This window comes from Marmota marmota, unplaced genomic scaffold (genome assembly GCF_001458135.2).
Source record: "Marmota marmota marmota unplaced genomic scaffold, marMar, whole genome shotgun sequence".
NCBI classification, from domain to species: domain Eukaryota; kingdom Metazoa; phylum Chordata; class Mammalia; order Rodentia; family Sciuridae; genus Marmota; species Marmota marmota.
Window position 1 is genome coordinate 2,310,351 of NW_026000136.1, and position 16,179 is coordinate 2,326,529.

At 34.9% G+C, this 16,179-nt stretch overlaps 1 protein-coding gene across 4 annotated transcripts in view; it reads left to right on the forward strand.

The window, feature by feature from the left end:
• Window positions 1-35: 35 nt before the first annotated feature.
• Window positions 36-16,179, forward strand: part of Usp42 (ubiquitin specific peptidase 42) — a 46,295-nt gene continuing 30,151 nt past the window's right edge. The window contains exons 1-3 of one of the 4 annotated variants that reach the window (XM_048785274.1): window positions 36-742; window positions 4,978-5,224; window positions 7,925-8,125. In XM_048785274.1, the coding sequence (XP_048641231.1) occupies window positions 4,987-5,224; window positions 7,925-8,125 (439 nt within the window). In that variant the 5' untranslated portion in view covers window positions 36-742; window positions 4,978-4,986. Of the gene's footprint in view, window positions 743-4,487; window positions 5,225-6,021; window positions 6,134-7,924; window positions 8,126-16,179 lie in introns of those variants that run through there. The other 3 variants (XM_048785275.1, XM_048785273.1, XM_015501998.2) reach the window with 3 other exon arrangements.

Below are 16,179 nucleotides of genomic sequence, written 5' to 3' on the forward strand. Positions count from 1 at the left end.
TCGGAGCTCTGAGCTGGCCTCCCCGCCCCCATCGCATCCCTAACAGAGACAAACTTTCCCACCCGGAGCGCCCGCTCCCGGGTCTCCCGCGCGGGGCAGTCTGCCTGGCCTCTGCCGAGCGTCCGAGTGCCCACGCCGGCCGCCTGAGCGGTGCGGGCACCGGAGGGGAGGCGGGTGGGCAGCTGGCCGCGGGAGAGGAGGAGCCGGGTGGCGCGTCCCCCAAAGCGTGTGTGCCTCCCTCTGGGTCTTTATCTCTGGGGCAGGAAGAGCCAACTTACCTGGAGAAGGCGGGGATGAGAGGGGGTCCGTTTCTGATGTTTGAAAGGAAAATTTGACCGAACAGAAGTTTTACAATCTAGGACTTTAACCTTTCCATAATGAATACCGTTGAGATTACTTTCATTGAATAGCTCTTTTATATTCGCGAAGGCCTTAGGGCTTACTTGTTTATGGGAAAACATGTTGGTTATTTCAAGTAAATACACTCAAGTAACAGTAAAAGTGGTTGGAAAACTATTTAGTTAACGCCTCCTTTTCAAAGTAACAACCATTTTACAGGTTCCTATACATGTCCTTGGAGCCTAAATTTTTTTCGAAGATTTGTATTTTTTAAACACAATTTTCTTTTTATTGTGTTACTCATTCAAAGTGCATAGGGTCTATGAATAATCAGTTTCACTTGTTTGTTTTTTACTTAGGGTCAGTTTCACTTTCTTTTCTATATCATTGAATCAAGGCGACAGTAAGTATTTGGTTTGTAAAGGTTTAAGGTTAATCGTTTTGTTCACTTAAATATAATTAAAATCAAAAGTTTTGTTTTTGAAGCTTCTCTGTGTGTGTGTGTATGTGTGTGTGTGTCACTTAAAACGGAAATGCTAGAAGAACCTGGATTACATTGTTTTTGAAATAGAGTGTAACAGTTTGTTTTTAAATGTGTCCATGTTATTACTTCAATGTATGTGGAATGCCGCATAATTTAAATACTGATATTCTTTAAAAATAATTTTAAAAAAAGTAACATCTAGCATTTGGTCACTACGAGGGAGACATACCATGTAAAGGACTTGGGAATTCTAAGGCTTTTGAGTAAAGGATGGTACTTAAAGCAGAGGAAACATTTGTGAAGTTGTCTCATTCTTTCATATGCAATCCAACTTTGTTTCATATTCCTGTTTTGTTTTGTTTTGTTTGTTTGTTTAAAACATGCTCTTATAACTTTGTATATCATTAGAAGGTGTTAAACTTTTCATTGAAGTTGTTACTTCAAAGTGTTGGTATTTGTAACAGTAATATTTAGAGGCTTTACTGGGCATAAAGAACATGAATCCTAAGTCTTAACATTGCTTGGTTTGGAGAAAGGTTGTCTCTGTAGCAGATGGAGTTTAGTTTGATACCTGATGGTTTTAGGGTAAGATTTCATTGGCTGACTATATAAATAAAGAGTGGATGGGTTTGGTTTGTTTTTACAAAATTAAAATGAAAATATTGTTATTAATGATTTGTGTTTTCCTTAAAATTTTTCCCAAGAGTGTTTTTTTCTTTTTCTTTTTCCTTTTATTGGAACAAATAAAATGATTTTATTTGGTCAATTTGTTAATCATTGGAGGGGATATTTATCCCAGGAGAATCAAGGTTTTTGCTGCTATTTGATATTGTTGTAAAAAAGGCTGAGTTAACCTTTTCTTATTACTTGATTTTGGCTTTCTTCCTTCCTCACCCACTTCCTTCTCCTCTTTTTATTTTCCTATTCCTGTCTCCACAGCTTTTTATAATTTCTTTTGCTTTTTTGATGTGGAAAGTGTAAACTTTATTTAAATGATCGGCTCAAGCTTTCTTCTGAAAGACCCTTTCTGAATGAAGATCTCGTGTCCTTGGTTGTTTAAAATTTATATATATATTTTTTTAGCTTATTAAGATCTGATTAACAGTTTTTCTTTGGCTACATAAGCATCCCAAAACTTTTAAGGTTGTATCTCTTGGGAATGATAATCTTGCCTTAATTAAAAATTACAAACAACAAAATAAACATTTTTATTTTTTGGTACTGGAGATTGAGCCCTGGGGTGCTGTGCCACAGAGCAACATCTGCAGCCCCCCCCCCCTTTTTTTTTCAGGGGTGCTTTACCACTGAGCTATGTCCCTAGCCCTATTTATTTACTTAGAGACAGGGTCTTGCTAAGTTGCTTAGGGCCTTGCTAAGTTGCTGAGGCTGGCTTTGAACTTGTGATGCTCCTGCCTCAGCCTCTCCAATTGCTGGGATTACAGGCATGTGCTACTCCTGGTCCTCAGTGCTTTTTATATTTTATTTTGAAACAAAGTCTTGGTAAGTTGTTGAAGACCTCACTTAAGTAGCTGAGGCTGGCCTCAAACTGTTCTCTTCTAATCACTGGGTTTATAGGTGTGTGTCACCATGCTCCACCAAAATTGAGCTTTTTTGGGGGGGAGGGGGTACTGGGCATTGAACTAAGAGGGTAGTGTAGGACACTGAACCACATCCCCATTACTATTTTGTATTTTATTTAGAGACAAGGTCTCACTGAGTTGCATAGTGCCTTGGTTTTGCTGAGGCTGGCTTTGAACTCTCAATCCTCCTGCCTCAGCCTCCCCAAGCTTGCTGGGATTTACAGGCGTGTGCCACTGCGCACCTGGTGAGCCTTTTTCTTTTATGTGCCTTTATTTTTTCATGTGGTACTGAGGATTGAATCCATTGCCTCACAGGTGCTGGGTAAGCACTCTACCACTGAGCTACAACTCCAGTCCTAAAATTGAGCCTTTTTATAAACAACCTTATCATGAACAGCAAGTGCCTGGTAATATTTGAAGTGGCAAGTATATACATGGATATTTCATAATGCTTTGTACTTTACTGAATTTTTTTTTTTTTGAGAGAGAGAATTTGTTTTTAATATTTATTTTTCAGTTTTTCGGTGGACACAACATCTTTATTTTATGTGGTGCTGAGGATCGAACCCAGCGTCCCACGCATGCCAGGCCGAGCGCATTCCTGCTTGAGCCACATCCCCAGCCCCTTTACTGAATATTTTTAAAAACAAAAATTTAAGGCAGTTCCTACTTTGGAATTGTTAAAGTATTAAATGAGATGTTGTATATAAATCATACAAGACAAACTCAGTGCTAAAAACAAATGCAAGTTTTATTCATTTGTTGAAGAAGTGAAGTGTATGGAAGCTTTCTCCACACCAGTCAGGGGATATAATTAAGAACATAACAGAGAGCAATAAGTAAAATGGATGTAAAGTAAATGCTGAAGTGCTACCATAGAAATTAGCATGGGGTGCTGGGGGACGTTTTAGAAGTGGTTTCTAACCCAGTCTTGGGCAAAAAGGAGTGGTCAAGGAAGTGTTGGCAGAAGAAATGAATTCTAATCTGAGAAGTTCACTGGCTGAAGGTGGTAGGATGGAAAAGAGTAGATGAAAGAAAAGAGCATGTACAGAGTCTGGAGCAGGTAGTATGATGGGAATGTGACATGGGAGTGCTTGAGGTGTTACTAGGTCAGAGAGTGCCAAGTCTAGGTATTAGGACAAGGTGCTGTGAAAGGGCAGTTGCAGCACTCCTGAAAGGTTTTTCTTTTTTTCTTTTTTTGGTACCAGAGATTGAACCCAGAGGTGCTTACCCACTGAGCAACATCCCCGGCCCTTTTTTAATTTTTGAGACAGGGTTTTGCTAAGTTACATAGGGTTGCTGAGGCTGGCTTTGAACTTATGATCCTCCTGCCTCAGCCCCCTGAGTTGCTGGGATTACAGGTGTGCGCCATCATGCCTGGCTTGAGATAGGGTCTTGCCAAATTGCTTAGACCCTTGCTGAGTTGCTGAAGCTGGCCTCAAACTTGGAATCCTCCTGCCCAGCCCCTGAGCTGATGGGATTATAGGCATGTGCCACCATGCCTGGCCCTGAAAGGTTTTCTGCACAGGGTTAACATATCTAGATTTAGCTGCTTGAGCAATTTTGGGAACGTTCCTAAAAGTGCTATGTTCCTAGGTGGTTTAGCCAGAAGGAAGCCCAGCTGCATTTATTGGACCTGGCTCCTAGTCCCAGTTGCTGACTAGTTTGTTATAATTGCTTCATTTTATAGTCTCCGGAATCTCTGGTCTTTTGTAGGTTCATTATGAAAAGTAAGCAAGTTAATATATGTTCAGCATACAGTGCAATGCCTAGCATATAGAAAATGCTCAATTAGTAGATTTTAACAATAGGATTCAGAGAGAAAAATTATAATTACTTTTGTATCACATATTTGTGTTCAGGTTTGATATTAGTAAAGTCTTAACAGGTTTCATTTAAAAAGTCATAATGAACCACTACAGAAAAGCAGTTTTGTTTCAAAGTATATATGTGTGTGTATATATATGTATATACATATATATACACATACACACACAAAAAGCATATATGTGTGTATATATATATACTTTTAAAATTTTTTAATATATATATATATATATTTTTTTAAAGCAGTGTATTTTAATAATGTCATTTTGGATTTTAAGCTAAAAATTAAAGTTAGATTTACTCTTCATATAGCCAATACTTGTCCCTGAGAAATTATTTGAATTGAAAACTTAGTCAAATGTATTAGTGTTGTATATAATATTTCTAGTTTTAAGCAATAGTGAGGAAAAAAGCATGAAGTTAGTAAAAATATAGAAATGGAAATTGAGGTACCTGATTATAAGCTGAAATATAATGTTATGGGGCATAGAATAGGAAGTTCTAATTAAATGCATTCTTGAAGATTTTAAAGTAAAAATTGTTGAAATATTTGTATTAGCATGATTCTAAATGTCCCAAGGAAATTATTACAAACGTGGTATAAAATTCTGTTCTTTTTATATTTGGGTGATTTGTTTGAAGATAATATAAAATGGCTAGAAAACTTTTCCAAGATACATTGTTAGGATAAATGGATTACTTTTCTCGAACCTTATGAAAGAGATGTATGCTTTTCGTCTTTTGCAGAGTTGAACAATGACCATAGTTGACAAAGCTGAATCTTCAGACCCATCAACCTATCAGAATCAGCCTGGCAGTTCTGAGGCAGTCTCACCTGGAGACATGGATGCAGGTTCTGCCAGCTGGGGTGCTGTGTCTTCATTAAATGATGTTTCAAATCACACACTTTCTTTAGGACCAGTACCTGGTGCTGTAGTTTATTCAAATTCTTCTGTACCTGATAAATCAAAGCCATCACCACAAAAGGATCAAGGTACTATTTTTTTTAAAAAATGGGTTGGGGGTGCTGGGGTTGTGGCTCAGTGGTAGAGCACTTGCCTAGCATGCGGGAGGCACTGGGTTCCATCCCCTGCACCACATAAAGATAAACAAAGGTATTGTGTCCATCTACAACTAAAATAAATAAATAAATGTGTGTGTGTGTGTGTGTGTGTGTATATATATATATATATATATATATATATTTATTTATTTATTTATTTTATTTTATTTTTTTTTTAATGGGTTGGTAGTTTCAGAGAGGGGCTTATTTTGCAAGAAATGGCCAGCATTCTTTGATGTATTTCATTTTCTTCTGGTGAATGATTATTTATTATTAACCCATGTATCACAACAGGGTGGATTACTTTTTAGTTAATATGAGTAGTTTCTTTTATTACTATTTTTTTGAAGGATAAACTTTATTTTGGAGAAAATCAATACGGGCAAGCATTACATTACATTACATCTGTCTTTTAATTTTTTTTTTTTTTTTTTTTTTTTTGTGGTGCTGTGGATTGAACCCAGAATTTCACCCATGCTAGGCAAGCACTCTTAACACTGAGTACATCCAGGGTCCTTTTTTTTTTTTTTAATTTTTATTTTGAGACAGGGTTTCACTAAGTTGTCCAGGCTGGCCTCCAGTTTGTGTTTCTCCTGCCTCAGCGTCCCAAGTAGCTGGGATTACAGGCATGCATTACCATGCATGGTTAAGGATGATTTTAAAAATGCTTGCCTTTAGATAAATGGACTCTAAATTGCTTTTCTTTTCTTTTCTTTTTTTTTTTCCAGTCAGTTAAAAATCATCTGTAGCACTGGGCACAATGATGCATACCAGTAATTCCAGCAACTCAGGAGGCTGAGATAGGAGGATTACAAGTTCAAGGCCAGACTGGGCAATTTAGTGAGAGCTTGTATCAAAAAGAGCTGGGCATGTAGCTCAATGGTACAGTACCCCTGGGTTTGATCCCCAGTACCACATAAAAAAACAAAACACCAACAATGATGACAAAAGACCCAAAAACCATCAGTAATAAAATTCTTTGAAAAAGAGCAGATAATAGAAATATTACTTTTGTTAAAACAACGTAAATATGGTTACATTTGTTAAAATGTATTCAGATAAATGAAACATTGACATTTTTATTGGTACTTGTAAGACTTTTGGATTTGAAAACTTGGAGATCTGAAATTCAAAGAAACTTAATAGAATTAGTTCCTACTCATAATGTTGTTTGGTAGAATAATTTAACCTTTTTTTTTTTTTTCTTTTTTTTGATTCTGGGGCTCCAACCCAGGACCTTAAGCATAAGAGACAAGGGCTTTACCACTGAGCTACATGCAAAGCCCCTTAAATTGTTTTGATGAGTCCTCTTAGTAAGTTCGATATTGTGGTGTAGGAGTGAGCAGTATGGTTTGATAAAAGTTTTTGTATCACTAAACACAACTTAATTCAATATTACACAGAGGTTTAAGGTCTTTCAGCTCCTTCTCCAACAATACTTTCCTATAGTACGTCTTTTTGCAAGGCTCCAGCCTCCTGTCATGCTGCTAGGATTTCTCTTTCTCTTCATAAGCACTTAGCTCACTGCCCCTTTTGCAGGGGGGCGGGGGGGCGGTGCTATTTTCTCATTCTCTCTGGATTAATTTCTCTTTTTCTAATTTTGATTTCCATATCCTATCAAACCAAAGTCTGCCTTTATAGGGTATCTCAGCCTTTGATAGCAGTGAGGCACTAGCCATCCTCTGAAAAATTAATTTGCTAATTGATTATTTTGAACTTTTCTAAATAAATGGTTTCTTGCACTTGTTCTATTAGCATAGTTACTTACTAGTAGTCTGTTTATAAGTCTTAATAATGGACACAAACCTTTCACGGACATGTTTAGTATACTTACAAGTACATGTAGTGGTGCCCAGAGCCTGACTTTAAAACTTGTTTTCTTAGTGGTAAAATGGGGACATTAGTACCAGCATTAGAATTGTGAGACTATGACCTGGTGAGGGCTCAATAAGTGATGTGATGGTAAGGATGGACGTGGTGCTGCATGTAAGCATATGTGGCCAATGTCATAGGGAATTGACTTATATTTTCTGTTGATTGTGTTTATTTAAAAAAACTTGGATTTTTATGAAAAATTTTAAGTAGATTTAAGAGTAATTATAATGAACTCTCATGTAGCTATTAGCCACCTTTGACATGTATCAACTCATGGTCAATTATACCTCTACCTACTATCCCTTCTCCAATATTTTAAAGTAAGTCCAATACTTAATATTTACCTGTAAATATTTAGTGTGTATAGCAAAAGGATTATTTTCTAAAAATTAAAAACATCTTTATATTAAAAATCCAATCAATATTCAAATTTCCCTGGTTATCTTTTTTTTTTCCTATAGTTGGTGTTGAAAACAACATTCAAACAAAATCTACACTTTGCATTTGGTTGATATGTTTAAACTTCCTTTTATCATTTGCAATTTGTGTATTAAAGAAATCAAATCTGAAAATTCAGAGTTTCTCTCGTTCTGGGTTCTTTCTTTTAAAATGTCCAGTTCAGCGCTGTATTTATGGCAAGCTGGTAATGTGATTTAGAATCATGGTCAGATTCAGGTTTGATCAAGTATTGCTATGTATTTAGCTTCAGAACCATGCAAAGCTTTGTTTTAAAATATTTGCTGTTTATTGTTCCAGCCCTAGGTGATGGCATTGCTCCTCCACAAAAAGTTCTTTTTCCATCTGAGAAGATTTGTCTTAAGTGGCAACAAACTCACAGAGTTGGCGCTGGGCTCCAGAATTTGGGCAATACCTGTTTTGCCAATGCTGCTTTGCAGTGTTTAACTTACACACCACCTCTCGCCAATTACATGTTGTCACATGAACACTCCAAGACATGTAAGTGTTCTGTTCTGTGGTATGTTTGTAGTATCACGGATACTAACCTTTTATTTACTTTTTTCTTTGAAATAAAAGTGAAAAATTAGAATTAAGTCAAGAGTTATATGATCATTAGAAGTTGGTTTATTCTTTTACAGACCAAGGAGGACTCTAAGGATTTGTATTCAAATTGATAAGAAAAATTTTGCACCTAATTTGACCCGTGAGGATATTTTAAAAGAAACATTTTGTCAGCATTTGGCATTTCTAATCCTCCTGTTAGTTTTCTACACTTGTTAAAAAAATATTAATGTCTGATGCTAACAGCTTGAGACAAGCAAGGTTAAGAAATCCTTTCTCTCCTAGCATTCATCTTCTTTTAGAAGGCTTGATTCATTGTCAGGCTTGTAAGCCCTAGAGGAGAGGAACCTTTATCACTGCCCAGACCTCCTAGAATCCATATAAGACTTTGCCTTATCATTTGAGAGCTCTTTCTTCAATCCAGAAGGCAGAAAATAAATTAAAACATATTAAGATTTTTTTTTAACTAGGTGGAAGCCCCCTCAGTGCCGACCAGTGACATTCAGAATTTAGAACATCCATTTTTGAGGTTTTGATAGCTACATATAATGTGAATTATCCATCATCAGCCTTTATAAATGAAGTTTCCCTGTTCTTTAACCTAAATTAATGCTCCAATTTGTGTGCATGCTCTGATGCTGTTCATCAATGATCAGGATTAAAGAACAAAGCAAAACTCTTTGGTTTTCTTTTTGAATATTTCTTCATTTAATGGAGAATTTAAAGTGGTTCTTTTAAAAACTGTTTTTTCCTCCAAAGAGCGAAGTAATGCTTGTAAAGAATTTGGAAAGCACAGAAAAATTTAAGTAAACAAAAGCAAAATCACCTAGAATCTCACTACCTAGAAGTTTTTGTTATGCCAAACAGTTTGTAATTACAGAATGAACATTGCTTGCCCTCATTTTCTCCCTAAGTCCATAATTCATTCCCCACAGACAGCTTTCCTGTCACTTTTGTGCTTAATGAAAGTAGGGTGTGGATAAAAACCCAGCACTGGCATCTGGACAGCAAGAAAGGAGACCAAGACAAAATTCAGAAGCTCCCAGTGTTCAGAATTAGGTGCCTATCTTTTATGCTTTTGGTAATTTATTTCCCTCTTTCTTTCCCTCTCTCTTTATTCCCCCTATTTTCCCAACTTTATTGAGGTATAACTGATATATAATAAATTGCACATATTTGAAAAAATAATTTGCTGCATTTTGACATTTGTATATACCTGTCACAGTTAAGAGAAGTCATGGTCATATCACCCCTAAAAGTTCCCTAATGCCCCTTTGAAATGACCCCTTCCATAACTTCCCCGCCCCCATTTCATCTACTTCAGACAATCACTGATTTCCAATTTGTGTCACTATAAAATAATTTATATTATCTAGAATGTTGCAGATGTAGAATTATACAGTACATATTTCTATATTATCTTGCCTTACTTGGCAAGTTAATTATTTCAACATTATTCCATCTATTGCATGTTTCAATAGTTCATTTTTATTGCTGAGTAATATTCCATTGTATGAATGTACCATAGCTTGTTTCTCCATTTACTTATTGATAGATATTTAGATTATTTTCTATTTTGGGCCATGAAAAATTAAGCTGCTATGAACGTTTTAAAATCTTTGTAAGGATGTGTTTTCATTTCCCTTGGGTAAATAAGAGTAAGATGGTTTAGTCCCATAATAGGCATGTGTTTTATATTTTTAAAAATACTTCTAATGCTGCGTGTGGTGTGCATGCCTGTAATCCCAGCAACTCAGGAGGCTGAGACAAGAGAATTGCAAGTTCAAGGTTAGCCTCAGTAACTTAGTGAGTCCTTAAGTAATTTAGTGAGACCCTGTCTCAAAATAAAAAATAAAAAGGTTGGGAATGTGGCTCATTGATTGAGCAACCCTGGGTTCAATCCTCATATATGTGTGTGTGTGTGTGTGTGTGTGTATAAATACATAATTACATAAATAAAATACTTCTAAACTATTTCCCAAAGGGATTGTAATGTCTACTTTTGTCACCAGCCAACAAAAGTTTTGCTTCAAATCTATCCCAACACTTGGTGTGGTCAGTCTTTAATTTTAGCCATTTTCATAGGTGTGTAAAATAGTAGTATTTTTTTTGCTCTTCTTTTTTAATATGCTTGACAAATAAGAGTGTATTTTGATATTATACAAATGTGGAGTATAACTTATTTTAATTAGGATCCCATTCTTGTGGTTGAACATGATGTGGAGTTATACTGGCCATGTATTCATATGTAAACATAGGAATAGTAGTACTTTATTGTGGTTTTAATTTGTACTTTCCTAATAAATATGATGTTGAACATATTTTTAGAGATTATTTGCATTCTGTATATTTGCTTTACTGAAATGCCGTTTTAAATCTTTTTATCTATTTAAAAAGTGGATAGTTTTCTTATTGTTGAATTTTGGGAGTTCTTTATGTATTCTGGATATAACTTCTTTAACAGACTTATGATTTGCAAATATTTTCTCCCAGGCGTATCTTTTCATTCTCTTCAGTGTTTATTGAAGAGCACATTTTTTGTTTGAGAATTTTCAATTCATCACTTTTTTTTCTTTTTATGAATTGTGTTTTTTTTTAGGTGTTGCATTAAGAAATCTTAACTCCAAAAGTCATCACAGTGATTTTTACAACATTTTCTTCCAGAAGTTTTTTTTTTTACATCTTTATTTATTTTTTATTTTTATTTTTTATTATTTTTATTTTTTTAATTAGCTACACATGACATTACAATGATCTTGGCAATTCATACATTTGAGTCATTGGGGTATAATTTCTCACTTTTCTAATTGTACAGATTGCAGAATCACACTGGTCATAGAGTCACCTATATACATACAGCAATCATAATGTCTATTCTATTCTGCTGCCTTTTATTTTTATGTGGTGCTGAGGATCGAACCCAGCGCCTTGCGCATGCTAGGCGAGCGCGTTACCGCTTGAGCCACATCCCCAGCCCCTTCCAGAAGTTTTAATAGTTTTAACTTTATTTGGGTCAGTGGTCCGTTTTTATTTATTTTTTTGTTTGTGATGTGAAGAATGGATAAGTTTTGCTCATTTGTTTGTTTATGGTATTGGAATTGAGTCCAGGGCCTCACATGTGGTAGGCTAGGCTCTGCCACTACCTAAGATGCATCAACATCCCATATTTTTTCCTATGAATATCCACTTATTCTAATACCATTCACTGAAAAGATAATCCTTTCTTTACCAAATTATCTTGGCATCTTTGTCAAAATTCAATAAATTATACACATACGGATCTATTTCTGGAGTCCATTCTGTAACACTGATTCTTTACCATGACACAGTGTCTTTTTTTTTTTGAGGAGGGTACCAAGGATTGATCTCAGGGGCATTTGACCAATTGAGTCACATCCCCAGCCCTATTTTGTATTTTATTTAGACTCAGGGTCTCACTGAGTTGCTTAGCACCTTGCTTTTGCTTATGCTAGCATTGAACTTGAGATCCTCCTGTCTCAGCAACCCCTCATCCCAACCCCATCCTCACCCCTGCCCCAGCCTCTGGGATTACAGGCATGTGCCACTGTTCCTGGCCACAATGTCTTGATTGCTGTATGTCTAAAAGCTTTGAAATCAGGTAAGTCCCCTGACTTTTCAAAGTTGTTTTGACCATTCTTGGTCATTTGCATTTCCCAAATGGATTTTGGCTTTTATGTATATCTTAATGTATTTTAATTTTATTTGATACATAATACTTGTGTTTATTTATGGTACAGTGTGACATTTTAATTCATGTATACAGTATGTAATAATCAGTTGCGGGTAATGGATGTATCTGTCACTTCAGGTCTATTTTGTTTGTGTTGGGAACATTCAAAATCCTTTTTATTGGCCATTTTAAAATAATTAATTGTTGCCAACTATATTGTATTATAGAACATTAGAAATTATTGTTAACCAACTGAACTCCAGTACTCCATAGCCATTCTTTGTCCCTTTTTCCTCCTTCCTCCACACCTTTTCCAGGCTCTGGTAATTGCTATTCTATTCTTTCCTTATTTGTGATCAGTTTTTTAGCTTCCACATGTGAGTGAGAAAGCACAGTATGTTTTTATACCCTTATTTCAACCTAATATTAAGTCTTCTAGTTCACCCATGTTGCTGCAAATGACAGAATTTTATTCTTTTTTATGTTGAATAATTATTCCATTGTGTGTGTGTATATGTTTTCTTTATTTATTTGTGTGTTCATCAACACCTAGGTTGGCTGTTATGAACATTGCTGCAGTAAATATGCTATTGCAGATGTCTCTTTGACGTACTGATTTCAGTTCCTTTGGGTGTGCCCTAGTAATGGGAATGCTGGACTAAATGGAATCAGTTTTTCAATTTCTTTAAAAAAGCTTTCTGGCCAGGTACAGTGGCACAGCCTGTAATCCCAGTGATTTGGGAGTCTGAGGCAGGAGGATCAAAAGTTTTTAGGCTAGCCTCAGCAATTTAACAAGATTCTCAGCAACTTAGAGCTTATTTCAAAATAAATAATAATAATAATAATAATAATAAAGGATTCATGTATATCTTAAAAGAATAAAAATTTAAAAAGTAAAAAATGGGGCTGGGATTGTGGCTCAGTGGTAGAGCGCTCATGGGTTCGATCCTCAGCACCACATAAAAATAAATAAATAAAATAAAGATATTGTGTCCAACTACTTCTAAAAAATAAATGTTTTTTTAAAAAAAGTGTATTTTAAAAATTAAAATGTGTCCCTGGGTTCCATCCCCAATGCCCCCCCCCCCAAAAAAAAAACAACTTCCTGGGATTTTGATTGGAATTGTACTGAATTTATAAATCAGATGTGAAATCACATCTAACTTTTTATATTCTGACCAAAAAACCCAGGTATACCTCTTTATTTAGGTCATTTTAATTTCTTAGTAGTATAGTTTTCAGTGTGCAAAAACAATGTACATCAGATGTACATATTTCTGATAATTATAAATGGCATTTTTTAAAAATTCAATTTTTGATCAATTATTGTTAGAACATAGAAATATAATTTGGGTTTTTTTGGGGGTGGTGGTGGTTATGGTTTGAACCCAGGGGTGCTTTAAGCACTGAGCCATATCCCCAGCCCTTTTTTATTTTGAGACAGGATCTTGCTAAGTTGATCAGGGCCTCACTAAATTGTTGGCTTTGAACTTGGGATTGTCTTGCCTCAGCCTCTCCCAAGCTGCTGGGATTACAGGTGTGTGCCGCTGTGCCTGGCTGTAGTTGATTTTTAGATATTGATATTATATTCTGGAACCATGCTTAACTCATTAATTCGGGTAGTTTTTTGTTGTTATTGTTTATTTTCTGAGAGGGTCTTTCTATAGAATCATCCAGGCTGGTCTCTAGTTTTTTGTTTTTTTTTTTTAAGATTCCTTGAGATTTTACAGAGAAAGTCATGTAATCTATAAATAAAGATAATTATATTCTTCATTTACAGTCTGGGTATGCTCTTCATTTCTTGCCCTTTTACAAACCGGCTAAGACATCTATTACTATTACAATGTTGAATATATGTGATGAGGTGATCATCCATATCTCTTTCTCACCCTTAGAGGAAAAGCATTCAGTCTTTCACTGTTGAGTTTGATATTAGCTGTAGATTTTTTCATAGATCCCTTTTACTGGATGGAGTATTTGATGCTTTAATATTAAGCATCTCAGGATGCTTTGCATTCTTGAGATATATTATTTCCGTGTTTTATTGGCTTTTATTTGCTAAAAATTATGGAATAATTTTATGTTCATGAATATTATTAGTCTGTAATTTCTTTTATAATGTCTTTGTCTTGTTTTGGGTAATGATGGTATCATGTTTGGAACAGATTTTTTTCACTTCTGTTTCCTGGAGGAGTTTGTATAGTCAGTATTATATTTTTTCCTTAAGTATTTGGTAGATTTCATCAGTGAAGTTATCTGGAGTTGCTCATAGGCAGGTTTTAAAATACATGTTTAGTTTTATGTAAGGCTCTTCAGGTTATCCTTGTTTTTTTTTTTTTGTTGTTGTTGTTTTTTTTTTAATTTTCAACAAGCTTTGTTAGTTTATGTCTTTAAGGAAATTTGTCTTCTAGGGAGCAGTGGCACATGCCTGTAATCCTGGCTACTTGGGAGGCTGAGGCAGGAGGATCACAGGTTCAAGGCCAGTCTTGGCAATTTAGTGATATCTTGTCTGAAAAATTGAAAAAGCAAAAATAAAAAAAAATTCAATAATATTGAAAAATAAAAATAAAAAGGACTGGGGTTCCTAGTGTTGCAAAAAGAATTTAAAAAGAAAAACAAATTTGTCTATAAACTTGTTTTTATTTTTCTTATTTTTCTTTTTAACTTTATTAGGGTCTGTAGTGATTTCCTATTTGTTATTCCCAATGTTCATTTGAGTCTCCTGTTAATCAATCTGACTAGAAACTTTTTTTTTTTTAGTTGTTGATAGTTGTTTTTTTATTTATTCATATGTGGTGCTGAGAATCGAACCCAGTGCCTCACACATGCCAGGCAAGTGCACTACTGCTTGAGCCAAAGCCACAACCTCAGCCTCCTGACTAGAGAGTTTTTAAAAATTTATTTATTTATTTATTTTTTAGTTGTTGATGGACCTTTATTTATTTTATATACGGTGCTGAGAATTGAACTCAGTGCCTCACACATGCTAGGCAAGTGCTCTACAGTTGAGCCACAATCCCAGCCCCTGACTAGAGACTTTTTTTAAAAAAATATTTTTAGCTGTAGATGGACACAATGTCCTTATTTTATTTATTTATTTTTTATGTGGTGCTGAAAATCGAACCCAGTGCTTCACACATGCTAGGCAAGCGGTCTACCACTGGGTCACAATCCCAGTTTGACTATAGACTTTTTAATCTTACTGATTTTCTCAAAGAACTAGCTCTTGGTTTAATGGTTATTCTGTCTTCTCTTTCACTGATATTTGTTACTGTTATTCTTTTTTCTCTGCCTACTTTGGGTTTAATGTTCTCCATTTTAGTTTTTTTTTTTTCTTATTTAAGTGACAGAAAAAAAATTCTGTAATTTATGTGTACTGTGTGATGATTTGATACGTGTATACATTGCATAATGTTGAAATCAGGGTAAATATATCTGTCTCTTCAAACACTTTTTATTTCTTTGTGGTGAGAACATTTAAAATTCTCCTGTCTAGCTTTCTTGAAATACACTGTTCTTACTTAAGGTGGGGAACTTAGATGCATTTACGATCATCTTTTCCAGTGTGTTTAATGCTATAAATTTCCCTGTAAGTGCTTTTTGATAAGTGCTGTTTCCCTGTAAGTGCTGTTTTGATATGTTTTAATTTCAGTTAAAAAAACTTTCTAATTGCTCTTGAGATTATTTAGGACTGCATATTTAGTTGCCAAATATTCGGGAATTTACCAGAAATTGTCATGTTATTGATTTCTAATTTTATTCCATTGTGGTTAGAGAATATCTTTTTCAATGTTTGAATTCTTTTAAACTTTGTTTTATGCACCAGAACATGGTCTGTTTTGCTAAATGTTCCATGTATACTTAATCAGGATGTGTATTCTGCTACTATTGGTTGTAATTTCTATAAGGTAATCCTTTGTGTCCTGTTTTTCTATCTACTTGTTATATCAGATTTTGAGAGAAGTGTTGAAATAAGCTATATTTGCAAATTTGTTTCTTTCTGCTCTGTCAGAAAGAATATAGCTTATTTTGTTGTACTCTTTTGAATCTTGCTCATTTATGATTGTTATGCCTTCTCAGTGACCTCATCTATCATTTATGAAGTGACCTCCTTTATCTCAAATAGTATTTTTTACTCTGAAGCATGTTTTGAGATATAGTCACTCCAGTTTTCTTATGATTAGTATTAACATATTCTTTTTATCTTTTCAACTTTAACCTATGTCTGTATTTAAAATGAATTTCTTATAAGCATCCTATTATTTGATCTTGCTTTTTTATCCAATAGTAAGTCTCTGCT